Genomic DNA, 27,176 nt, shown 5'->3' with positions numbered 1-27,176 from the left:
TAGCCCAAGTATGAGTTTGTGGTGCTCTATTGAAGGACTCATAATCTTTGCAGAAATCATGATAAGGATTACACCAATAAATGCCCTGCATTGTTGTTGGGTCTCTTAATATGTGTCAGACACTATTAGTAATCACTTCACAAACATGACTATACTTAATCTTTACAAAAACACTAGACCCCTCTTGTAAATAAGGAAATTGAGAGCCGAAAGAAATTACAAAGTGTGCTTCATATGGTACAAATGGTAAACAGATATCAGGCCCAGGAGTGGTATTTTTCAAATGTCACAGCAACTGTGTAGCTTTATTATTTAATGCTGAACATAAATAAAAAACAGATCATGTAAATAAAATAATGAATTCTTAGGGCTCACAGAAAAAGAGAAGTCAGATATAAAGAGTTCAAAAACCAAAGATTAAGGGGCCTGTTAAATAATCACCACCACCACAGGATCCCTGGGTTTTCACTTTTATTTTGCTTTTTGATTATTTTCCTACTTATTTGAACTAGCTGCTCTTACGAAATCTACCAGGCACTACTGAAATCTATTAAGTAGAAACACACACACACACACACACACACACACATACACACACACACACACCAAAAACAATAAGCATCTGTTAACCCAACACAAATTGTGTAAAAAGTATTTCTAGTTACTCACATCTGCCTAGATGAAAATATTTAAGAAACTCATTTCTCCTCTTAGCTAGCTAACACATTTGAGTATGGAAATTGTTGGGCTCCAAGATGTTTTATAAGAATATTTAAAATCCAAAAATATACACTCTAGTGACATACATGAATGTACAAGCGCACACGCACACACACACACACATACACACACACACACACACACACACAAAAACACACACACTGTTTTCAAAGGAAGGTAATCTTTTGCTTTTTTTGTTCACATTCACTAAACACATACAACCAACCACAGAGAGATAGCCTGTGGTCTTTAAACTGCTTCATTTAATTTCAAATCTCAGCTCCACTTATAAAAACAGTTATATGTAAGTTTCACCCGTTGGTGGTAAACAACTTAAAGTCTAAGTGTCCTGGTTGTGTTGTTTGAAAAGAAACCATAAATTACACACTAGAAAAGTGGACTCCACCCATGCCAATTTCTCCTCTCCAGGCCACTACAACTGACAAGCGCATTCTCGCTCACATCCCCCTTTCCTGCCTGTAAAATCTGAGTTAGACAAACACAGTGGAGGCTGAGATGACATATTTGAATGGAATTCAGACCACCAGTTCCTGTTTATGTTTCTGATTTGAGAATGTTGTCTTCTCATTCACCATACATTAGGAACTCTGGCACGCCATAAATAGTGTCAGGTTACACAAGCAGGACCAATGAGCATTAATCATTACTTCCAGTCAACTGGCAAAAGCAGCAGCTGATGGAACACTACACCCTCCAGCTCTGTATAAGTGGCATTCCAGAGAGCCAGGCTGTGTGTGTGCTTGTGCATGTGTGTGTTTCCTTTCAGTCTCCATTTTATGAATGAAACTTCAGGCTCTATGGAGTCCATTCATGTAAAAGAAATGCTTACAAGGCTCTGCCCCTAGGGATCAATCAGTCATGGGTAAAAATGATATGATTGGTTTAAGACAGCCATCAGCCTTCCATTACTGACTGAAAATGCAGTCCCTGTCCATTTGACCTGTGTTAATGCATAAAGAGTAAATCCAGACTGTAGTCTCAATTCTCAAATCAAATCACTCGCCAAGGCCACTTACAGTAACTGTGGATTTAGAGGATATTGGAGCATTTCTTAGAAAAACTGATAGCGTAGACCAGTATTGTGGTTTGGGTGAGTTGCTACTTTAACCAGAATCAAATGCAGAAAAACCCACATAAGGCACATTAGGCAATTAAAAGCAGAGTCAAATGGTAAGGCCGAGCCATGACAACTATTATAATAATGAGATCAAGTAGGTAAATACTGCTGTCACTTTTCTCAATTGAAGGACCTAAAACACCAGCCTACTTGTCCACTAACCTTGGGTTGAGTAAAAGAAAATTATCTTTGGATGCTAGAGCAACAAACAGAAGGTTAACATCTTCCAAAGAATCAATAGATCCTATTTTTAAAAATTCCCAAGTGCTTCTCAACTTGCATTTCTTTAAGCAACAGCATTAAAAGTTACGAGAGAGGGAAGGTAAACTTCAGTATTGAATGGAAAAAAAGTGGCCTTCAGTAACCATAATCATAGTTGCGTTGGAAATTACCAAAAATGGCAAAGTTCAACATTCTCTAATCTAAATAATCACAGGGATGGATTGGAAAGGGCTGGTGCTAGCCTAAACAGTGCTGTACGAGTTTTATCACCCATCTGTAACTTGGGGTTTTCCTGTTGAGGGAAGAAAGCACATCTGTCTGCTGGTGACTCAAAGCCACGTAGGAACTTATTTTGCAATCAACAGGCTCCATGTTCACACCTGAACAACTCACCAGAAAAGCATCCTCATGCCTTGAGGGCAGAAGAAGTCTAGAGCAGGACAGTCTGTTTTAAATGTTTCTACTATGGCATAATGACAGTTCAGAACTTAACTAACAGCCTCTAACATCAGCCAAACCAAATGCTAGAAAACAATACTACAGCTGGGCAGTGGTGGTACACACCTTTAATCCCAGCCCTCAAGAGGCAGAGGCAGGCAGATCGCTTTGAGTTCAAGGCCAGTCTGGTCTACAAAGTTAGTCCAGGACAGCCAGGGCAACACAGAGAGACACTGTCTTGAAAACAAAAAACAAAAAACAAAACAAAACAAAAAAAAATATTACAATATTTAGAGGCTTAAATTTAAATAATTGAAGAAGGCACATGGGAAGATGATTGATTACCCAGCCATATGGAACATTACCAATGAATAAACATACCATTTTAAGTGAGGTTTTTTAATTTGTTTTGTTTTGTTTGTTTTAAAGACGAGGTTTCACTATATAACCCTGAAGGCCTTAGGCTTCCTTTATAGACCACGCTGGCCTCAAACTCCTGGTGCTCTGTTTGCCTTTGCTTCCAGGGTGCTGGCACTAAAGGCATATGCAACCAGAGCCAAAATTAGTCCATATTTTTAAGAATTTAATGCTGAATAGCCTTCATGACTCCATACACTTAAAACTGATTAAAACAGTTCGTGGAATCTAGCCTAATAGCTATTTTGGGATGGGCATTAAAATATTTCCTAGTTGATTCAAGATTTATGTTTAGTTCTTATATTGAAACACAGACAACCTCCTACTTATCTTTAACTTTATGATTGTGCGAGAGCAGTACACGTTCAGTAGGTACTATAGTTTGAATTTTAAGGTCATTGTTAGGTTTGGAGATAAATGGGTGGATTCTTTCCTGTGATACTGGGCAGTGGCTGTGAACTGCAGTTCCGTGTCAGTCACGTGATCATGAAGAAAGACAAGCTATAATATTGTACAACTCTGAAGCTATGCTGCTGTGTAAGTTAAACATTTTAAATGTATTTCACTTGCATTTTCTTTCTACATGTGTTGAAAAGTATAAGTTTATCCTCCATGTTTTTTTTAAGAGTTAAAAAGCTCTAGATCGGTGGCTTTTCCTATTTTAGGTGCTCCACTCTACCAACAAGGAGTGAACTGAGATGGTCACGTAGCTAATCAGAGAAGGTATATATGAAGAAGAATGTGGTGATGGTCAGAGAAGAAGAACATGTTGCAGCTCTTTGCCCTCTTAACTATCCAAATGAAATCCAAGTCCTGATTAGATTTTTAAAATAAGAAGAGGAAAAAGGAAAAATAGTGTCTTCAGAATGAAATCACTGAATTGCAAATGGTATAGGAGTGCATGTCTCTTTCTGTAAGCAAATAATACGTTGTTTTTTAAAGTATGTTATGGTTGAAGCGTGCATGCACCCTATTGAATACTTAGTCTCTTAACTAAAGGACTTAATTATTGTTCTTTGGGAGGTGGTGGAAATTAGGAATTGGAGGAAGTCTCAGTTACTTCTCAGTCACCAGAGAAGGAACCTTGAAGGTTATATCTGGTCTCCATACGTCCCCAAACCATCTCTTTGTGGTTGTTGTGGGCCATGAGCAGCACAGCCTCCTCCCCCATACCTCCCCACTGCAATGAGGCTTTCTTTCACTATACACCAGCAGTCAACACTGCCAGGGTCAAAAATAAATCCTCCCTCCTCTCCCTTTGTCTGTGTAAGCTTAGCTGTCCCTGATGACTGAGTTCGAGGACACTCTTAAATGGGGAGTATCAATGAAAATAGTCATAATCTGAAGACTTACTATGAGTAGTTTTAACCTTCTTCATTTCATTATTGTTTTTCAGTCATTTACAGTGTTTTATAAGTGTTCTACAGTGGTTTAAGTTGCTGACAAATTATCTCCACATACATAAAAGTCTCTGTACATCCACACAAACAAAAACAAAACAAAAAGAAACAAGCAAACAAAAACCCGGCCACATTGTTCTTACTGCCTAACCCAATGATTTCTCACCATAAAGCTACAATTTAAAACAGTGTTCTAAGTCCAAGCTATGCTCACTCCATGTGAATTAGAACTCATTTCACTGGTGCCCATCTATATGCTTACGATGACATCTACCAACATAGAACAATACTCAGGACATAAGATTTCTCCTCTAGCCCCATTTCTGACATTGAATATGGCTCAGAGGTCTTTCGTAAAGTCTTCTGGAAGGCCCACGGGAATGTTAGGCATATAAGTCAGTCACTTTCCCATTTCTTTGACTACACATCACATTTTTACTAGCTAATGACAGAAAATAAGACTTTGCATTTTTCTAACATGTAAAAAGTATGTGGGGCACCTGAGAGATGTTATTGAGTTGATAAACAGATGGGTTTGCAGTGAATGAAAAGAGGGCCATGGTATTCTTCCAAAAGCTTCCTTACACCTGTTTCAGATACTGCAGGACCCCACAAGCTTGTTCATGTAAAGTGAACACAGCTGACCGAAGTTTCAAGTCTTCTGGTTCAACTGTATGCATCACATGCCACGATATTAAAATAAATGAGTGAAACCTGATTAGAAGGCTCAGACAAAATCAACTTCCATCCAAAGGGCTTGTAGCTATTGGGCTATTAATTTGTTTTTGTTTTTCTAATTATTATTGAAGGCTTTGCCAGAAAACCTTTATAAAGAGTTGAACACCTTTGATAAATCTTTGATAAGCTCAATTTTTTCAAGATTTGTTTTTATTTTACATGTATGAGGCTTTGCCTGCATGTATGTATGTATGTCTACCACATGTCAGGAAACAACTTTGGATCCCCTAGAAATGGAGTTAGAGGCAATTGTGAACTGCCATGTATGGTCTCAGAACCAAATTCAGGTCCTCTGCAAGAACAGTGAGTATTCCCAATAGCTGAGCCATCTCTCCATCCTCTGATAAACTCAATGTTTAAACATCTTTGAGGAGCTAGGCAAGGTAACACATGCCTTTAATCTCAGCATTCTGCAGACAGATAACTGTAAGATCATAGAGTGCTTGGTCCACATAGTGAATTCCAAGCTAGGCAGGGCTACATAGTGAGGCCCTGTCTCAAAGGGAAAAAAGAAAGTTTGAGATACATTATTTAGAGAAAAAAGAAACATAAAAAAAACCACAACTTAATCTTTTACAGAATTTGAAGTCTGGTAATTTGCTACTTACTCCAGAGAAAGGATTGTGATAAATCTGATGCTAACTTGGTCAAAACAGTGAAAATCAGGCCAACCAGGGTTACACAAGTAAGATAGTCTCAAAAATAGAAAGATAAGGTGAATAATAAAATACCTATCTCACTGGCATTCTAAAGTGACAAAGATAGTTACAAAGATAGGCAAATGAGTTCATTAAACTAGGGATAATGTTTTATACACTCCAAAAGGGGCACTCCGAACATCCTAACTTGCTGTGGTCATTTGGTCAATGAGTGCTATACAGACACTGGATTTTAGAAGGCAATTAATTAACAAGCAAAACCTTGTGTAGTGCTTTACAAAGCACCATCCAGCTAGGAAAGAGAAATAAGTCAACAGAGCAGACATACTGCATTAACTTTCCAACATAGTGCCATGATGAAACTGTGTCACACTCCATGCCTAATAAACTGGCCCTTTTAATAGCTAGTTCTTTTTTATGTCTTCTGATCCAAGGTTTTCCCCCTTTTATCACCTGAATAAAGATTTCTCCTCTAATAACATAATATTTTGAATTTTTATCTTAAATATTCGGCAGTTGAAATTGCATTCCTGTAATTATAATTATAACTAATAGACCTTCCATTTCCCATGTCATAATTAATGTCAGGTTTTATTAGAGCACAATCATGCTGTCTTTTCTCTTTCAAGACATATTTTATTGTCACAACATTTATAGTACATTGAATTAAGCAATAAAGTATCCTAGAATTCCTCTGAAATGATAACTTTAGAACACACATTCTAGACTAACTCACTTAGAAAAACATTTTTGTATTGTTTTAAAATCACACATAAAGTACTTCCTAATGTGCTACTGTTTCAAAACGAATAAGAGTAAGAGAGCACTGATACAATGATAAATACATTAGCTTTCCTACAAGGTTGTTTAATGTGCTCTTGGGAAAGATAAATGAGCTAATGACAACAAACAAAATGTCCAGATATCATCCTTGCTGGATGCAAGAGTGAGCTATGCAAAGGGTCAACTTCATAGCAGCAACGGTATCTTGATACCAACAGATTAATGATTTTTTTCTAAATCATATCCCAAAGCTCTTCCTTTTGAATTATACCCAAAACTTCAGTCTTTACCATTTAACTATTCAAATGCAACCCAATCCTACAGGCAAAACTGAAATTAGAACTAAGAAGTGTGGTATAGTTGTCTCATTTTAAGATATAATTAGGGCATAGCATAAAATTAATAGCTCTCAAATATTAAATAGTATTTTACAAGCCAGTTGATGATCCATGGCACACTTAAAGGAGATACTCCACACATTTAAGACAGGACCTGGGTGATTACTTTAAACTTATTAGTGGCAAAAGGTAAGCTTTTGAGGCACACACAGTGGCTGACTCTAAGACATAAACTATATTTGACCCACAGGTAATGCAGTTAACTCCCACAAATCTACCCCTTAAATTTTTGCCTCATTAGAATCCCAAATCTCTTCCTGCTTGGCTCACATAGTGTAAGTGACTAATTCCATGCTGCACATACACGTGTTTGCAATATAAACACGAGAAGATACATGTGGAACAAATCAGAGAATCACAATACTCATTTTTGGCATTATACATTAAAAAAAAAAGCAAAACCGGAAAAATTTCAACATATTATACAAGTCCCACTGGTTGACCATTTGTACTATTTTGTATAGTTTCCTTCTGTAGTTTCTTTAAATTATTGGTGAATTAAACTCTACTGCAGCCACTGAAAATGGCTAGAGATAAGCATAACAGCAGTTAACAGAATTTGAAATTCAGAGACAAATGTTTCCTACCTACAGTAAAGTCCACTGGCTTCCAAGGTATTTAATTATGGAGTTCCCAGGGCTGATAGGAAGAGGCGCTGTGCTCAAACCACTAGGAAGAATTTCAAGATAGTTCCCAAGATGTAAGCCCTCATTCAACAGGCTTAGCTATTTTTCTAAGTTGTAAATCATCTATGAATTTGACATATTCTCTTTTTTGAAAACAACCCAGAAGTCCAGTTCAAATTAGCTTTTAAAGAAACCTTCCAAAATTAGCCCTGGAATAGGCTGGAACCAATGTTTCTGCAGACTAGCCCCTCACCTTCCCAGCCCTTAACCCAATGCTGCCCCAAATCTAGGGAGGCCTAACATACAAAACGTAAGGACAGTTCCGTCTGCCCTGCGCTCTCCTCTCTCTAGAGTTGGGCAGAGGCACAGACAGAAATCAAGCCTGGGAAGAATCTACTCAGGCCCTGGGAGAGTCAACTGGGCAGGAAATTCGGGGTTGTGGGACAATTACTGTGTTTCCATGATTTTGAGGAACACTTTAGATTGGCCAAAGTCCTCTATCTTCCTATCTGTGAGGATGGCAACTGCGGAAGAGCCTCCAAGTCACAGGGCCCCCTTGTGTTGAACTCTTGAAAGACCTTCACAATAAAGCAGGTTGTTTTATTCAACTTAAACCCTGGAAGCGCTTTGTGCTCCCTAAGCAGAACTGGTAAGTTCTTACAATAGTTCTTTCATAAAGGATGGCCAGTCACTTGATCTAGATGGAAGGAAATTGGACTGCACTCAAGTATCTCCACGTCTAATACCAGCTACGGGCCTGGCGACAATAATGTTAGTAATGAAAAGTTGCAGACCTGCGGTGCCCTCCTTACAAACACTACCTTTTACTTCACACATCTCTTTAAAATACCTAGAAGTGTAAAAAGCTTGTGTCCTAATTTCACAGATTTATAGCAGGAAAAACTCGGTAGAGTTGAGGTGGGTAGGTTTTTTGGGCTTTAAAATTAAATGTTGGCAAAACTCAGTAGTAACATTTGGAATCAATTTTAAGCTTCCTTACCTTTAGGAAGACTCCATTCCTTTGACAGATGATATGTAATAGAATTTTCCAGCTCTCTGAGACAAAGTTAACTATGAAAGAAGCTTAAATTTGATTTTTTCTTGTTCTCTGTCTAATATGTAAGAATTCTTACTTTAGGACGACTGGAATTTTTGACACCAATAATTGTTTTAACTTGCCAGGTGTAAATGCCTACCATAAAAGGCTATTACTTTGCAAGAATTATTTCTAAATAACATTACCATAGCAGAATACAAAAGGGGAAAAGAACAGTATCAAGACAAAAAAAATGACAATTTTCTGGTCTAGGTTGAATAAGTGCAATTCTATGAACGGTACTTTCTTTGAACTGGCTTAGGTTTCTGCCCTGTTTTTTGGTCATCATCATCTCACGGCAGTCATTTGATAACCCACGCCCTCAAATGTAGAAAGTTTCAAACACAGGATAAAATGAGAATAATCCCACTGGCAAATTCCTGTCAGAAGCCACCAATATGACAACACTAATCAAATCAACAAGGGAGGTGAAAAGGTGGTTTACATATAATTCCACCCAAGGATGAGCCTACCTGAATCATACGCAAAGTCTCTGGGTTCCTGTTTGATCATCAAAGGAGGGGGGAAGCTTTGGCTGGCTGCACCACCAACCATGGTGTTATGTTCATAGACTGGGTCGTGGTACTCCTGCTTAAAGCCGTGCGGTGGGAAGGGGATGCTTGGCTCGGACATCTGGCGTTGGTACATAGGACGCCCTTCCCTTGGCATCGTCGGCAAAGGAGGAAAAGAATTACAGGGTTCAGAAAGCTGGCGGCGAAATCTGGAGGGAAGATGAAATGGTAACACAAAATTGTCTTTAAAGGACTGATATAATTCCTAACTGCTAGTGAATAGTTTAATATCAAACAGCCCAACGTGAACAGATTTAATGAAACTCAGAGTTCTCTTTCTTACAACAGTAGTGCTATGATTTTTGAGTCATGTGATGACTTATGCTCCCCTTTTAATCCATCCATTGCAAACAATTCAGCAGATTATGCAATTAAAGGTGTGCCTCCAGTAGCTGTAGAACAATGGGCTGTTTGGAACTAATATGAACCCTAGCAGCTAAAATGACCAATTTTAAGCTAATTGGATCATTTACATAACTTCTGCAAGAAAGGGTTCTCAAATAATGAAACCTAGGAAAATACAGGAAAAACAGAATCTGATCTCAAAAGGCATTCTTTCTCTTTAAATTCTGTCACCAAAGGAATCAACAACCAAACAAAAGAGCAGCCAAACAAAAGCCTGCTTATTGGCTTTCCTTCCATAGCCATCAGTAATGCAGGAAACACAAGAGAACTGAATCTCTTCTCCAATCAGCAGCCCCTTAAATTCTTCAATAATGTCCAAATTAACAATGCCTTCTTGTAAGAAATAAATCTGGTCATTATGGGGGCTCATATTTCTTTCTTTAAAAGGCTCTCTGTCCTGTCCAACAGCAGCAGAGGACATACTGGCTCCTAAGAGCTCCAAACTGTTGAGTTGATTTAAAAAATAAGCATATATAAACAGCTGACTACCAAAGATGAAGATAATTCACGCAGTTGGGCAGGTTTGGGGTAAAGCAGGCTGTGAGGGCATGATGATGTTCTAAGGCCTAGGCAGAGAGCTGGAAGTGAGTCCCTGTGCTCCTTCATCCTTGGTAAATATTGGCCGAACATATAATTGTTCTGTTCTGTGTATCTCATCCATATTATCATTGACCCACCACAAAGATGTGGAGTAATTAAAGATTTAAAAGTACTCTAAAAATGCCCCAGGAGTGCTTAAAAAACAACCTCTAAAACATATCCACGGGCAAATATTAGCCTATTAACCCCCCACTAAAAGCATTCCCGGGACTTTAATTTTGAAAGGTAGCATTTAATTTCAGTAATGTTAAACGAGAATAAGGTAAAAGCCAAAGAACGGCAAAGCAAACACCATGCCAGGGCTTAACTCTAGGTGCACTGATTGCCCTGAAACACAAGGAAATTCCACTTACACCTGCACAAAATAAACTTAGAAACTTAGCTATTGTGAAACCGCTAGGCTGGCTGGCACTGCATTCATTTTCCTTCTCTTGCTTATTTCATTAGCCAAAAAAAGAAACAGAAATTATCATTAAGAACTGTCAAGGAGTGAATCAGAAAATTGTAACTTGAAGATAAAATAAGAAGCTGGCTCCCTTCTGAAGCCTTAAAAGGAAGCTAATAACGCTTGCACTGAAAGCTTTATCGGGAAGCAAGCCATTGGCTTTTACGAGTCAACCTGATTTGTACTTGTTCTTGCTAGAAGCCACGCATGGATCCGTGACATGCTTCTCAGAAGGATCTACGGTTTGGGTGTCATTCTGGTGAACCACTGAACAATGAGGAAGAGAAATTGACTGAGGGAAAAGTTTGGTGCCCGAGTAGGCAAAGACACTAGTGGGTTAAAAGAATCATTGTATGCATTGGGGCACCACTGAGAAAAACAGACAGGTCTCTTGCACAGTGGGGTTCAAGAAGAAGTGCCAAAGGGCTGGCCTGAGATGTACAGTGAGGCCGAAGAAAGGAAGCATGGAGCGGGCCAGCTGGCCATAAACCATTCCCAGAGTGAGGTGGGGTGCCTGGGCTGGAGAGGGCTATCTGGGGAAGGGATCTGTTCCCAGAGCAAATTTGCCATTTATAACCAAGGACGGCTATTTGTTGGCCAGAACCCTCTAAGAAATCCTGATCAGAAACATAAGGCTTCAGAGATTTTTCCTGGGATTGGCCAGCTGGTACCATCCTCAAAACTCAGTTGGAGAGCAGTGGGAAAAGACCCCGAGCTTCCCTCTTATAGTTCCGGGCCGGCTGTTCTCAGTCTCAAGTATTTGACTTCAAGTTGAGATACCAAAATGGATTTGGCTAAAGCACCTCCAGTTAGGTCATCTAAAAACAAGCACACTACTTACTCAGCAGTCACCTTGCCTTAGACATAACCAGCCTGTGCAGAGGGCAGACAATCTAACCTATAATTCAGTGCTCACTTGAATTGCAGGGCACTTGGTGAGGATACATGTGGGTGCATCTTCAGAACTGGGCCAAAGCAACCTTAAGAGTGGTGTGTTGTCCCTGCATTTTCTTTTTTGGTCTTGCACAATGTGCTTCTGTTTAATGGCCCACCCTGCAAGAGGCAGTCTTCCTTCTGTAGCTCCAAAACTGTTTACACAGATGCGTATAGCATTTCAGTCTAAATACATCTCAAGTCTATGGGGTGAGAAAGGAAAGGCAACAGGAGGCATTTGGTAAGGAAAGCATGGAAGGACCAGGTGATGGAAGCAAAAGTAGAGGACACTGCTTTGCTTCTCATCAGAAAATGTGATTTCACCCTCTTCCTTTAGAGCTAGGAGTGACTATTTGAGACTGAGGTATAAAGTGTTTCTTTATATATCCAGATTTGTCTTGCCACACCTGCTTGCTCTGTTGACTAGGAGGCACCCTTTCAATCAGCTATTTTTACAGTGATGTATCTCAGAGAGTTATGGTGTCAGTTCATGAATAAACGGTCAGGATTTTGAAGGTCTAAGTAATCATATCAAGAATGTAATTATACAGTTTTTCAATTAAAAGGCATATTTTAATACAGAAAGGCAATAAAAACTAAGCTCTGAATCGCCTAATGATTTCACTCCTACTTGTGCTCTGCGAATCATCCAATGCAGGTGACAGATATTACACAGTGGTGTGTGATGCACATTTCTTTCCAGTGAGTATTCAGGGCTGTCACAATGAGGTAGTATTTTGTCATCAACTCAGTCCACACTTCAGATAAAGTCTTTTTCTCCCATGGAGACTATTATTAAAGAGTTTCCAGGACAGCACTGGTAAGTAGGAACAAAGTAGAAGGGCTGGACTTAGCTGGAGAGTGAACCAGTGTTCTAACACACAGGCTAAAGCAGCACTGAGTCCAGGGTTGTGTTCCAACTTGGATTTCTTCATCTCTAAGAGTCAACAGTCTCCTGTTGCAGCCCTCTCACCAGTTCCACACTCATCTTCTTGCCTTATTCACTTCTAAGTAACACTCATTTGGCAACTGTCTCTCTGAAGCACATTCGTAATGCCCGCAGTAATGGCTCTACTGACATTAAATAATCATTGAAAAGGAAAACGAATAGATTAATCAAATAAGTTACACTCTGTAAGACGATGTTAAGTCATGAACCTAGTTTCATACGCACCTAGAAAAATATGTCTCCTAAATTCACAGAACTAGTGCCTGACCTAAAGTTTAGGTGAAACAATTTAAGAGAAGCAAAGCAGAATTATTCAGATGTCAGTCTACAAACTAATCTTCAATTGTAGCAGACAACTTACACATTTATAAAAGAAGTATTTACAAATTATCTCCTTCTGAGCTATTTTTAGTATAGATAGGGCAAGCTTTTACTAGAAATATTTTCTACTGAAGTTCAACAACAAAGCAGAAGAGATCCTCAGAACACCTATGGGTAATGATCTCCATGAAAGCTGATGCTGGGAGGACTTTGTTTGTTTTGTCTAGAACACTGTATCTGCAGCTTACCTGTGGTCCATGGGGTAGGTGCTGTCTGGTATGGACTGAGAAGGAGGGAGGTGAGCTGGGAAGGCCCGGTCAGGTTTCGGAGTATGAGTTGTGTTTGGAGATGCATGATGTAGTGGAGACACTGGAGTGCTGGATGGTGTCGGGGGGTTGGAGGGCCTCATTCCCACTTGTGGCTTCTGATCATAGGCACTACTCAGAGAACAAGAGAGAGTAGAGGTTGCACAGGAGTGATTTCTAAACATTCCCGTCCTAGGAAAGAAGACCTCTCTTAGACATAAGTGATAAGGTAGCTAAACTCCTATAGATTTTGATTTTTTAATTCTAGAATGTACACATTTCAAAGTCCCCAGGAACTTAAACAGAAAATGGAATAGTAAATTGTATAATAACATGAATACTTGTAACATAAAATTTCAGTAAACAGACAACTTAGTTAAAGAAGACTCCTGTACCAAGAGATTGTCATCATTTCCACCTGTTCGCAACATAAACCTTATAGTACCAGGTCCCTCCTAAATCATTAACACCTAATTGTAATTCTCCCTCTATATTACACTTCAAAATAAGACATAATATCAGTTTAGTAAGAGAGATCATGTTGGATTTGCCTTTTTTTGTGGTGAAATTTAAAGCAGTGCTGTTGCTTTTCTAGATGTTTTATATTAAATGATGTTTGGCTTTGGATTCTGCACATGAGATAATAAAGATTAATGAGGCAAATTAAAATGTCTCTGATATATTTAAATTTTCCTTGACTGTGAGTACAAAATAATATTAAGAATAAAATCCTATTATCATAAACTAAATTCCACTCTCAATTACCAATGTAAGAAAGTAAGCTCTTTGTTTTATCTTATGAATTTAAATAGCTTCCCAATGTGTGGCTTTCTGGAATAAGAACTAATGTCTCAATCTAGAAGAATATCTTAGTAAAATCAGATTTTATTTTCTGAACAACAAAAAGGTATATTTTTGTGTAAAGTATCAAGAACTACTCTTCAAATAAAAACATTAATGTGAGCTGAGTAAGGAGGTACACCAAGCCTTTAATTGCAACAGAGGCAGGCTCATCTCTGTGAGTCAACATGGTCTGTAGGCTGAGTTCTATGCCCCAGCCATTGCCATCCAGTGAGATCCAATCTCAAATACACAGATACATATATACATACATACATACATACATACATACATATGTACATACGTACATATATGCATATAGTGTTAGACATTTTAAAATATTTTCTGTTCAGATTACAACTTCTCTATTATTACAAGAAAATTATATCCAAAATTAAATATGCTTTCCAGAAGTGTAGGAGTATGTGCTACATCCATCTACTCCATCCTTAAAGTGGTATGTGTTCATATAAACAATACCGGAAAGGGAAATTGGTGGAGGAAAAAGAAGAGGAACTGGAAGGGAAGGAATAAGGCAATAGATTCTACCTATGTTGTTTACTGATATTTATGAACAAAAACATATTGTTTCCATGAAGTAGCTTGATTGAATCTTTCCCATAAAAAAGAAGAAACAAAGCCAGGTGGTGGTGGCACACTCCCTTAATCCCAACGCTCAAGAGGCAAAGGCAGATAGATCTCTGTGAGTCCAAGGCAAGCCTGGTCTACATAGTAAGCTCCAGGGCAGCCACGGCTACATGAAGAAAGCCTGTCTTTAAAAAAAAAAAAAAGAAAAAAGAAAAAGAAAGAAAGAAGAGAAAAAAAGAAGGAAAAAGAAAAGAAAAAAGAAGAAAGAATGAAAGGAAGAAAGAAAAGACTACTTATTCTAAAATATTATTCTATTTTCCCATAAGGTACTATATTAAATTTTATTATTTATAAAAAGATGGAAGTATCAGAATGTATTGTATACACCATTCTGAAAGTTGGTTAAGTTGGTTTTCACAAAATCCTGCAAATTGTTGGCCCATTCCTCAACTGTTCATGTATGGATCTGAGATGTATTCTAAAAAACAAACAAAAAACAATGTTTTTATTGTCACCATACGAATCAATGCTGAACTACAAAGAGAATCCTACATCTCAGTGGTTCAGTGACTGGTAATTATCCAATGTTAAAATAACTATGTTGTTATACACACCTTAAGGAGAAAATGCAAACAATAAAACTAAGTGTCCAAACACATATTAATATCTTATGGGAACTCAGTGTGCTCTCATGGTTCACATTTATAATAGGTCTGTTTTTATAAAACTTTGTAGTTTCAACTAAGCTGCCTCATAATTTCAGGCTCCAGTGAGCCTCTTAGAAAGTCAGATATAAAACAATAAATTTCAAGAACAAACAGGAACAAAAGATCTCAGTATTGGTTAGTTGCCATGAGATGGTACAATCTAATTTTCTTGAGTCTTACATCTAACAGATGAGAAAGAGGACAAACAGCAGATGTAGCCACAGCAACACAAGATTGCTCTTGATCCCAACGCACTGCGAGCTTGAACTGATGCACCTTTTAAAACAGTGCAAGTATTTGGAATCATTTTTTATAAGTTCTCAAGCCACCTCCCATTAAGAACTAAGTTTCTACTGTAATCAAGAGTAATAGTCAATAGCTAGAGCCAACTTCTTTTTTTCATGCAATTAGAGGGCAAGATGAAAAGTAAAAGCATGCAATTCACTACAAAGGGTTTTAAATGAACATATGTGTTATCAAATTTTCTAGCAAATGAACAATGTACTTTGAATGCACCACCCTTTATTATCATCTCAAGAACAACTAGCTTTTTAATAGATAATAGCCTTGGCCAAGCCTTATAAAATTGTAGTTTTATTGCAATTGTCCATGAATGCATCTTATAGATCATCTGGAAAGCCTGTCAGATAACTAATGTACTGTTTGTGCTTGCCAAATGTTATATATATATTTTTTTTCTATGAACTGTCTAAAGTACATAATGCATCCATTCTGACTAGAACCTTCAAAAGCTGCTTGTGCCAAATAAGACCCTCTTCTCAACCCTGAGATGCATCACCCCAGTAGAAAAGCAGCTAATGATTGAGATGAGAATTATTACTTTAAAATGATACTAAAGTGTGCGACTGTATGGCAAATGGGTCTTTAGAGTTCTGCTGAATGCATTACCTAATTAGCTTATTATGTAATGAAGATGTAACCCATAAAATTGGCATGAGGTTTTTATATCATTCTACAGTTTCTGTTTCAAAAGGGGATGCTGCTCTGTCTATGGGCACACGGCAGCTTACCTGACATTGTACAGGCACTTTTCTCCATAGCTGAATTTAAAGGGCTGCTCTTGACTGCAGGCAGACCCGAGTTCAGAACATGGGCTGTGGGGTTCTTTCTTGATTTTCAGTGGTAGGCCATGAAAAGCCACTAAAAACAGAGCAAAATATTCATAAAGATTCAATTCAATTAGGAATCAAGTCTATTAGTCTGTTTTACTTCTCTTGGTTAAAGTACAATTAACATTTCACGGCATCATATGCTTGTAAGAAAAGTAGCATTTGATAACCCAGGATGCTGAAAAGAATCTAAAAATTCTATGTCATCTTCAGGCCCTTTTTCTGCTTTTTCCTGAGTAACAAAATACAAGGCTGAATTTTTTCTTTGCTGAAACTAAATCAAATCACTAGTAATTGGCTTTGTTGATATTAACAATGTTAGAAGGCCATTTTTCAGAAAAGAAGTTTGCAAACCTGTCACAAAGATGTCCAATGACTAAAACAGAAAACAACAAGAACAACAACAACAAAACAAAAAAAACAAAAAAACACCCCATAACTGTTAGCCAAGATTGGAGTACAGCTTTAAGCATTCCTAAGTTGTAATGCTTCAGCAGCAATGGTTTCATGGCAGATGACAAAGAAAATCCAGGTGTCAGTCCTAAGGAAAGCCATAACAGTATGGGGCTAGGGAAACCAACATCTTTAAGGCTGACGGTTATTTTTAAAGCAGGAACAAAAATACATGCCTATCTACCTACTAAATTATAAAGAAGAAATATGATACATGAAAGTTTACATCAAATGTATTCGTCAATAAAAAATTCTTTATCAAAGAGTAGTTTTCTTCATATAGTGTAACATGTAGCTATGTTTAAATTACAGTGAATGTTCATTCATTATACTTAATTTAATATAGGTTATATCATAAAATGGACACTACAAAAATGCATATATATTCACATAAATGTGCTTATTTTGTGACTATAAAACCAACTAATAAATTTACTGTATTTCTCAAAGTCTGATGAGCACACAAGTGTTCACTCTAGTCTCTTTAGATTTCTTCCACTACTAAATGTCCATGATAAAATTTTTGATACGTGGAAAAGAAAACCACAAAGACATTCACCAAGGAAACTCTCTCCTCCTGTATACATGGGTGACACATGTGTATGCACATGGGTTCCATAATTCTTAGAATAACAAACATATATGTTACATCATATTTACTGGTACTTTTTGCAAAACTTTTAAATCATTTGCAAGTTCTTTGAATATAGATAGCAAAATGATGCACTCAATTTCTGACACTTTGAACTAAAACTTAGGTTTTATATTTGCCTAAGAAAAAGCTGTAGCAAAATACAAAGAAACCCATTCGCCCCCCCCCCCCCCCGCCGCCATAAAGTAACATAAAGAACTGGGAGTTCAGATCTAGTTTACACAAATAACATTTGTTAAAACCTAAGATGCTTTACTTTAAGACTTTTTGCCCAAAAGGTACAAAAAGATTAATCAACAGCTTGCAAAATAAACAATCCAAAAGAAAAACTTAACAAATTAAACTTTACTAAAGTTAGAATTGAGTCTTTAAAGGTACCATTAGATGAGTGAAGGATTCGCCATAAGTTCCAAGATGCTTGCAACTGAAAGATCTGACAAAGAATTCTTATTTAACATAAAAGGACTTGCTATATAGCAATACAAATGACCACCTGAAATGGACCAAAGACCTTTACAAGTGGTTCATAAAAGAAAATATCCAAATATAAAGATTGGGTGATAAGTGGGGTGGACAACAAAATGAGTGAAAATGTAATCATAATGTTTGTTCATCAGGAAATTGCCAACAAAATAATAGAGTTATCACCAAATACTTATTAGAAAATTAAACTGCAAAAGAATGACAATATTGATATTGAAGAAACAAGATAACAGGACTCTTATTCAAGCTGCTGAGAGCATGGGTTGGTATAAACATCTCAGAAAAGTATGTGACTACCTGCTAAGGTTCAACATGATTATCATATATGTGTGTATGTATATATGGGAAAGGAATTCATATGTTCCCTAAAAGACATATTGTAAGAATGTTTGTGGAAGTTTTATTCATGAAAAGAAAGCTAAAAATGTTTTAAATATTCATGGGTGGAGGTAAATAAGTAAAATATGGCATCTGCATGCAAAGAATATTCAGAAATAACAAGGAATAAAGCACCTTCCAATGCATCCAAAAACACAGATGCTCTCACAGCTATGGAGTTACGCCCTGTAAATTTCCAAAACAAAGCTAGCTGAGAGTGTAAAGATTTCCTTCTGTGTTTAGTATGTGATCTTGTTCGGAGGCTCAGTTAAATTGAGTCATTAAGGAGAGCTGTAACTCCATAGCTAGTGCCCTTCAAACCAAGGGGAGATGTGGACAGAAGATATGAACTCAAGAGAGCATCATGTCCAGCTGAAGCTGGAGATCAAGTTGAGGATATTGCAAACCCAGAAATGCCAACGACTGATAGGAGAGTGGCAGAGACCAGAGAGGGAGAGGGCATTTGTGGAACATATCCTCACTCTTGTTCCTTAGAACCTTGTTTACATCTTCATCTGGCTCTATAGCTTCTGAAAATCAAGGCAATCCATATCTGTTTTTAATCCACCCAGTACATGGCACCTTGCTATTGCTCCCTGAGGAAATGTTCCCTTCCTAGGCATTTTTGTCACCAAGTTGGCTGTGTAATGATTCTATGCTACAAATATTTCTAGGGGATTATCAATCCTAGACAAATGCTGAGGCCAGGGTGAGGCTTGGCAACAGCACCACTGTACCTTGCATTCACATAGCCTCGGCCCTTGAAAAATCTCTTTTAGACACCAGCACTTATAGGCTCTCCAGCTCTAGCAATGGAGGGTTTCCACTGTCTTTACGTTCTCGCTTTCTATTAATCATTATGGACCAAGAATTGATTCGTCTTTACTAGTCCTGAACCAAATGACTAACCAGACACACCACATTTATTTTTATTTTTCGTCTTTTTTATCTGTAGGTGAAGTATAAAACTTAAAGTCAAACCAAACTCTTCAATTTTCTGCACAAGAATGTGCGATTTATCTTTTCTGCTCCTCACTTTAGCTTGCCTGCCTTCTGGGGATCCTACCTATGACTTCATGTATACAAACTTCTCTTATTTACCCTTGTACGAGAGATGCAGAGACTCCCAGCAGAGAGGGCTGGAAGCTGGCTAGGTATATTTCATAACAGGACTCGAGGCTTAGCGTCTGGTAATAGGAGGTTTTTCCAGATCATTGGCACCGGCGCAAGAGAAAGCAGCACATTCATTTCGTGCAATTTGCTGTACCTTCCCACATGGAGTTGGTGCATGTAAAAGGCTGTTAAGTACTAAATTATTCCTTATCAAATCACCATCATCTGGAGTCATGATCAACACTAATTAAATTACTTTCGCTGAACACGGCTCCAGCCTGCTGCCTTGGCTGCTAGCATTCCGCTTATCGTGTGGTCCTCCCTGGGTCTGGAACACAGACCTGCAGGCATCGGCATTGTTTGTAGTTTAATTAAAGTGAATCTTTCCTTTTTCCAGTGAATTAAATCAAGTGAGTTAGCCTCTTCATTTCATTGACAAAGAAATGATGTTTTGAAGTGATACTTTATTCCCAACTTCATAGAGTTCGGATCACTTATCTATGTATGAAATGCAGAGTTCAAGGCAGGCATTCCTGAAACAGGGCTCCAATGTAACCTTTTTCAAGCCACAGCTCTAGCAATCTCCTCTATGGAGAGGCAGAGAGAACACTCAAGAGATAGGCCTTTCCTTCCCTGTCTTGATGGAAGCTACCTTTAAAACCACATCTTAAGGCTGACGAATGATGGCTGAGTTTGTCTAATGCTTAAATTTAAAAGCTCCAAAATATCAGAACTTAAAAATATGCACTTCCAAAATAAATGTGACTACTGCCTAATCCGAGAGGTTACTGGGGGTTATGGTATTCATTGTTAAGTGCTTGATAATTTAGTGACTGTTTTCATTTTAGAACTGTGAACTGTGAGACAGGGCTTAGTTCCTTTTATTTTCTACCTACATTTTAGAAAGGAAAACACTTCATTTACAACACTGCAGAACCACCTAGATACCCTTACCTTTGCGAGAGCAAGGATCCTACCTTCAAAAATGCATTTTGACATGAGCAGAAACACTATATAAAATAACTTGTAAGGAGAGAGAGAAAGAACAAATTAAAGTCTCTCCGGAGAATACTTTCTTAATCACAATAAGGCAGTTTGCCTGTAACAGACCATGTCTGCGACAGCTATCCACTAAACACTCATCCACGAATAGACAGCGTTTCTGTGGGAAGCTGAGTTTAGAACCGAATAGGAAACTGCAACCATGTTTGAAAATACCTAAAGTTTGCATCACATTTTATGATTGTCAAGGTTGGGCTTGACTGACATTGAGATGCTCAAGTGTTCATCGTCTTTGTTCCCAGGGTGAGGCATGGCTGGGAGGAGAGGGAATTTAAGTGGTAAGGTCAGTGGACGGAAGCTGAGCTGGTGGAAGTATGACTTCCAGGCCCTGGTGCCTCTTTTTTTTCCCAGCTGTTAAAAGCTGCTGCTGACATGATGTAGTGTGCACTGCAGATTACAGAAGCAGAGGCAGTCACTTGAAATCTCTGAAACCGTTAGCTAAATTAATCTTTCTACTTTTAAAGTTTATTTTATTGAGTATTTGGTCACAGATATGGGGAGCTAACATAATCATAAAGAAGCTAAGCATGAAGTCTGTGTAAAGATCTAAGATAGCATCATAACAGCAGGTTGAAAACTGGAGCCTTGGGCTGAAGAGATGCAGTGATTAAAAAAACATTTGTTGCTCTTGCAGAGGACTTTGGTTCGGTTTCCAGCATCCATACAGTGGTTCACGACCATTTCTAGTTCCAGTTCCAGTGGATCCAATATCCTCTTCTGACCTTCATAGGCACCAGTCATATATGTACGCAGACATACATGGAGGCAAAATATTAACATATAAAGTACAATGAATATATCTAATTTAAATTTTTAAGTATGATAGTGTTGGGGGATGGTCTAATGTAATTTTAAAAACAATATCTCAGCATGCCTGTAATCCCAGTACTGGGAAGAAGAAGCAAAAGGATCACAAGTTCAAGGTCCTCAAGGTTAGCCGGGGCTAAGGGAGACTCTACTTTAAAAATAGTAATAAATAGAATTTTTAAAAAGAATATGGTGATTTTGGTTGCAATAAAATTAAAATTTGTTTACAGTTTGACTTAAAATGTTTCTTGTTCATGAACACATTATAACGTTATATAGAGTCCCACCCTGTGTTTCGGACCACTTTATTCCTTTGGTAATTGCTGTGTCTACCATGCCTGAGATGCTATAGGAAGCACTGAGAGCAAGAAGGCAATATGGACCTATGGAGGGAGTGCAGGTGCTAAGCAAGATGACATGCTACCATCAAGTGCGTAGATAAGTCCAATCAGAGTTTTATTTAGATTTCTAAAACTATTTTCTCTAGGAAAGCTTTTAGCCTGTTCTGTATTTCTTATGTTTGATTAATTTGTGTGTGTGTGTGTGCGTGTGTGTGTGTGTGTGTGTGTGTGTGTGTGTGTGTTACAAACAGCTGTATGCATGCCGTTACTAATACATTCTTGGCACTTGTATCTAAATGCAGAAACTTCTCAGAGCATTTGTGTTTGCTTTTAGGCATTCTGCCTCCTTCCAGTTTATTACTGTGACCAAAGACATTTACAATTTCACACTACTCATGTTACACTGAAACAAAGATGGTGCTCTCCCACACTGCCCCACCCTCAGATACCAAAACATCACAAGTGTCGCACAAGTCTCCTTTAAGATGTGGCCAGAGAATGTACAGAAGCAAAAAGTGGGCGGGGCTCTGAGCTTTCACTCTTTTCACTCCTTCATCCTTCTAAGAGTGAAACAGAATAATAATTCCTATGAATTCAAAGCATTTACCCTAGAAGAAGAAACATTTATTTTCAGTTCTTGTCAAAAAAGAAGGAGCTCTTTGAAACAAATCTACCATTTCTAAAGAGATACAAGGCAAGAGTGCAGCCTCCTGAGAGTCTCTTCACACTGGTTCTGAGACTTCTGCGTATAAAGAAAACAGAACCAAACCCAAAACATGATGTTTAGGATAATCTACTGCATGGTACTTAAGGAGTTCTTAAAGAGCAGGCTGTGGCCACCTACAACTTACTACCTGTTTTTATAAATGGACTTTTAATAGAACTCTTTCCTATCCTGTTCACTGGTAGACAGTCTGGGGCTAGTTTGAGCCACAGTGGCTGACTTGAATAGTCAGGAGGGAGACGAAGAACCTCCAAAGCCTGAACATTTACCATCTGACTCTGCAGAGAGCAGCTTGTTAACCCTTGTTTCAGATCATGGTCTAGAGCGATAGGGGAGGAAGCAAACACTAACGATGCTGGCAGGGTGATGTGTGCTCATGTGCACTGCTAACCTAGTCAGCAAAAGTCCCTGGGATCTGGTAACACTTTGTTCGGCATCCTGTAATCAATTCACGATACTACCCAAACAAGCTGGTGAAAAATGGCACAATATTGAGACTCTAAAACACTACAAATTTATGAGGCGTGAGGAATTTCAAAGCACTTACTTAGACCGGGATGACATATAACATGGAGGTTTTTTTACACCTGTCTAGAAAATATAACTGAAAAAGTCAAAACAAAAACAAATCATGTTGTAGACATCAAAGTGCTTATGGGGAAAAAAATTACTTGGCTATGAAAGTGGCTTGGAGGAGGAAAAAAAAAAAAAACCTCCGTAAAAGGTGAAAAAAATAAATGGCATACATAAATTAGATTAAGACCAGATCCAAGCAAGCATGCCATGAAAAATGCATGCAGCCTTTTATACAAATATATGTAGTTAGGAGTACTCTCAGTAGATGAAACATTCACTGTAAGTTAGTATGACTTCAAGATCAGGTGATAAATGCGAGGCAATGACCTCAATTAGTACTCGGCTCAATTTCATAAGCAAAGGGGAAGGCTTGGGTACAAATAAAGACAATAATGTCCCATGTCTGTAAATACACTTTGCAAGGTAGAGAATCTCAGAGGGTCCTTGAGCTGCATGGGAGCCTCTCAAAAGATTCCTTCTCAGTACATTCAGCTCTTCAAGTTCTCCCTACCATTTCTGAGTGGGCACGTACATATGCGCGTGCTCCCCTCCCCAAGCGCGCGCGCACACACGCACAGAGGGACATCCATTACTAAAGAACCTAATCTCAGCTATCAGCAGAGTGCCTTTATGGGGCCATGAAACCATTTCTCTTGTTTACAGTGCCTGAAGAAAGATGTGAATTATGTCTGTGACAAAACAAGCGATAACATTTCTAAACTGCTATCAAAATGCAAACTGAAACACATTTAAGGTCAGGGACCCTGATTCGAGTTTTCATGGTTTTCCACTGTATGCAATATCTGGAAATATATTCACCTATAATATCTCTGAGGCAAAAAGTCAAACCATAGCATAGCAACATGGTATCCATTTCTCTCTTAAATAAGATTCTTTAAACAGTTATAAGAAAGATGACCCCCAAAGCTTAAGGAGATAGTGCTGGTTCAGAGATCCACTATGTATTGGGCCCCTTGATGCCTTTACAACTTAAAAAAGATATTTAATAATCATGGGAAACAACGATTGTTCTGAACCTCAGCATTTTTTCATTCAAGATGTTACTGATTGTCAAGGTTTTGAGACTGAGACAGTATAGGTTTATTCCTCAGAACCATTTGATTACAGAAATATGAAGATGAAGCCTGAGATTAAAGCAGGGCAGCTTGGGGCACATCCAGTACCTGCTATCAACGGACATCTTGGTGGAACCATGCATTTCCTAAGAGAGGACCTAACCCTGCCATAACTCCTATCAGTAACACCAAGAGAGCTCTGTGTGTCAAGGATTTCTGAATAATTCTGTCAGAGGCATGCCTGAAGAGCTGAAAAGGTCTTGGGGTTGACTCTGGAACTCACACCTCCATTTGGGATCACATTTACACAGATTTGGGATCTGAAGGCAAAGCTGAACCAGGAGCCCAAAATCCTTACATATTGCAGAATGGAGTTCCTGATGAAGATATGACGCCATGGGACAAGCACTCCTCAAAAGTAGACTTTCTAACGCAACTCTCTGGACATCATAATGTGTCATTATAACATCTCAAGAGGACATACTGGACATGCATTCTGGGTTTAGATGTGTCATTCCTCTCCTCAAAGAGTGGTGGACCTGCAATGTGGAGTTCTCTCCCTCCAGTTCTGATCGTCTCAATCAAAGGTCGCCAACATTTCAACTGGTTTCAAACACATTCATTATTTGAATGTATTTGAGTGTAAATATACATTTGTGATAATTTCTGGATCTCAGCTTCAAATTATTTTTATGCTTTAAAAATTCCTATCTATCTAGATCTACTGCAGAATAGATTGAGAAAAATGGCAAAGATCTGATACAGGACGTGGGGAGCTTATGTTTTCCTGGGGCCATATTGTAAAAATGGGCACCAAATTCTGCTGCAGGCATTTTTGCACTGTGGAAATAATAGTAACTTGCCTCCACAATGCCCCCTAATCATTATGAAAAAGTAAATACAAATATGAGTACTGTATTAAAGCAAGGATAGTACAGAAATGCACATTAGCAAGCTGTGCAGGCAGTACAGTTGGCATTTTAAAACACTGGCTGTTTTAAAAGGTTTTTCAAATATCCCTTAAATTCAATTACATGGACCGCCTACTTTCTAGTTGATATGGGAAAGAAAGATATTATTATAGTATTAAAACAAAAGGCGGTATCAAAAACAAAAAGTTATACCCCTAATGCTAAAAGCACCATTAATTGAAAAATAAAGAGACTGAGTGTACAGTGTGTTGATTCACTCCTCTAAATTTCAAGCCCAAACTTCATATAATGGCTCTTCAGCTCAGTAGTGCTAAATGATCCTCACCTTCCCAGTCTAATAGCCAGCAAAAGCACCCTGGGAGGAAACTGGAAAAGGGTAGGAACAGGGAAACAAAGGCCTAACGTAGAAACAATCCAAAGTGAACCCCATTTGCCTGTTGCATCGCCAACAAGTCAGAGCTTCCTACCCTACTGGTCCAGTTGATGGAAAGCAGCATGACACTTTTTTGTGGGGGACAAAATCTGTGCTGTGAGCCCAAACATACAGCACTCCTCATCCAACTGGCTACAACAAAAGAGAGGAAGCTGCGACTATCTGAGAAACATCTAATCAATTGAAATGAAGTTCTCAGATAAGGAAATTCCATCTAAATCCACACCTCCTTAAAGATGCCCTACTTAATATAGTTCTAACTATGACCACTCTGGACAGGGAGACCCTCCTCTATTGAATCTGCCCTTTAAGACCTACAAAATCCCCAAAAGAAAGATTACTTCTTTGCACCCTAACCTGTGTTCTTTCAAACAATATGTAACAGATATTTGGGGATGAGTAGGCGAGAAGTCCTAGCTGGGCATAGCAAGGGATATTCCAACACTTCCTGGTATCTCTTAAGTCTGCATGTAGAAATTATGAAGACGGTTGCAACACATGGGCCTGTGCATCCGGACATTAAGGTGACTCTGCCCTGGCCACTTTGCAAGCATGAAGACCACCACATAGAAAACCCTAGCATCTTAACCTCCTCCAACATCTAGAGCAAATCTTAGGGTGCTCTCCTTAGTAGATAACCACAACAGCCTTCTTTTTCTCTTGAGAAAGGGTTTCTCTTTCTGGCCTTCACGGTTCTGGACTGGCTTTGTGGGCCAGGCTGGCCTCCAACTCACAGAGATCCCTCTGCCTCTGCCTCCCTGAGTTCTGGGACTCCAGGCAAGCGCCACAGCACCTGGCCACAACTGACTTCTTGCAAATACCTTAGAAAAAGTATGCTAAATTTGTTTCAAAATTCACTGTTAAAAAAGAAAGAAAGGAAGGAAGGAAAGAAGAAAAAGATGAAAGAAAGGAAAAAAGAAAAGTAAGCAGGTAACACACAAAAGAAAACAGAAAACACTAAAGTGCAGATGACAGCATCAAAACTGCATCGCTTAAAAGCCTTCCATAATAAATGTGACCTTCAACCTTCCTTTTTAATTAACTTGTGAGCACAGAAAAATCTAACCTAAAATTTCAAAGAAATCACTTTAACTGTGGGCCACAGTAATATGCAAAATAAAATTAAGATGATATTACATTGCTCCAAAAGCCTGTCAAATACTAATATGTCTGTCCTTGTGAAGTAAGTACCAAACAACAGTTTCTATGACTTGTAAGTTTTACACACACACACACACACACACACCACCACCACCACCACCATCAACAACTAAATAAATAAATAAATAAATAAATAAATAGATAAATAAATAAAATAAGTAGTCAGGCTGAAAAAGATGGCTTAGCTGGGAAAGGTGCTTACCACCAAGGCTGAGGAGCTGGATTCAGTTCCCAGACTTACACAGAACAAGAGTGGGTGTGCCCACATACATACACACAAAAGAATAGATATGTGTCAAAAAAAAAAAAAAAAAGGTTTAGCAAGCAGCCAATATTTTTGTGAAGGAAAACATAACCGATTTTTCAATTTTAAAAGCAATGAAATAAGGAATGAAAGAAATACTTGTTCAAATGAATTCCCTAACCAACATCTTCAGCAGTATAGCAATATGACTATGAGTTTGGAAGTTCCTCACACCTATTAGCATCATTTGGATAAGGCTTTGAGTAAACCCAGGAATAAGAGTCAGGTTATATGGTCCAGAGGGAGGGAGA

The 27,176-nt window shown here is 38.3% G+C and overlaps 1 protein-coding gene across 5 annotated transcripts in view; it reads right to left on the bottom strand.

Annotated features, from left to right (window-relative positions):
- Etv1 (ETS variant transcription factor 1) overlaps positions 1-27,176 on the bottom strand; it is an 86,850-nt gene that overhangs the window by 22,264 nt on the left and 37,410 nt on the right. For all 5 annotated transcript variants that reach the window (XM_051145084.1, XM_051145081.1, XM_051145083.1 and 2 more), the window contains 3 exons: positions 16,332-16,461; positions 13,109-13,297; positions 9,109-9,356 (listed from right to left, as the gene is read on the bottom strand). In XM_051145084.1, the coding sequence (XP_051001041.1) occupies positions 9,109-9,356; positions 13,109-13,297; positions 16,332-16,461 (567 nt within the window). The remainder of the gene's footprint in view (positions 1-9,108; positions 9,357-13,108; positions 13,298-16,331; positions 16,462-27,176) is intronic.

This window comes from Acomys russatus, chromosome 1 (genome assembly GCF_903995435.1).
Source record: "Acomys russatus chromosome 1, mAcoRus1.1, whole genome shotgun sequence".
In the NCBI taxonomy this organism is placed as follows: Eukaryota; Metazoa; Chordata; class Mammalia; order Rodentia; family Muridae; genus Acomys; species Acomys russatus.
Note: the sequence above shows the minus strand (reverse complement) of the source record. Positions and strands in the feature narration are given on the sequence as shown.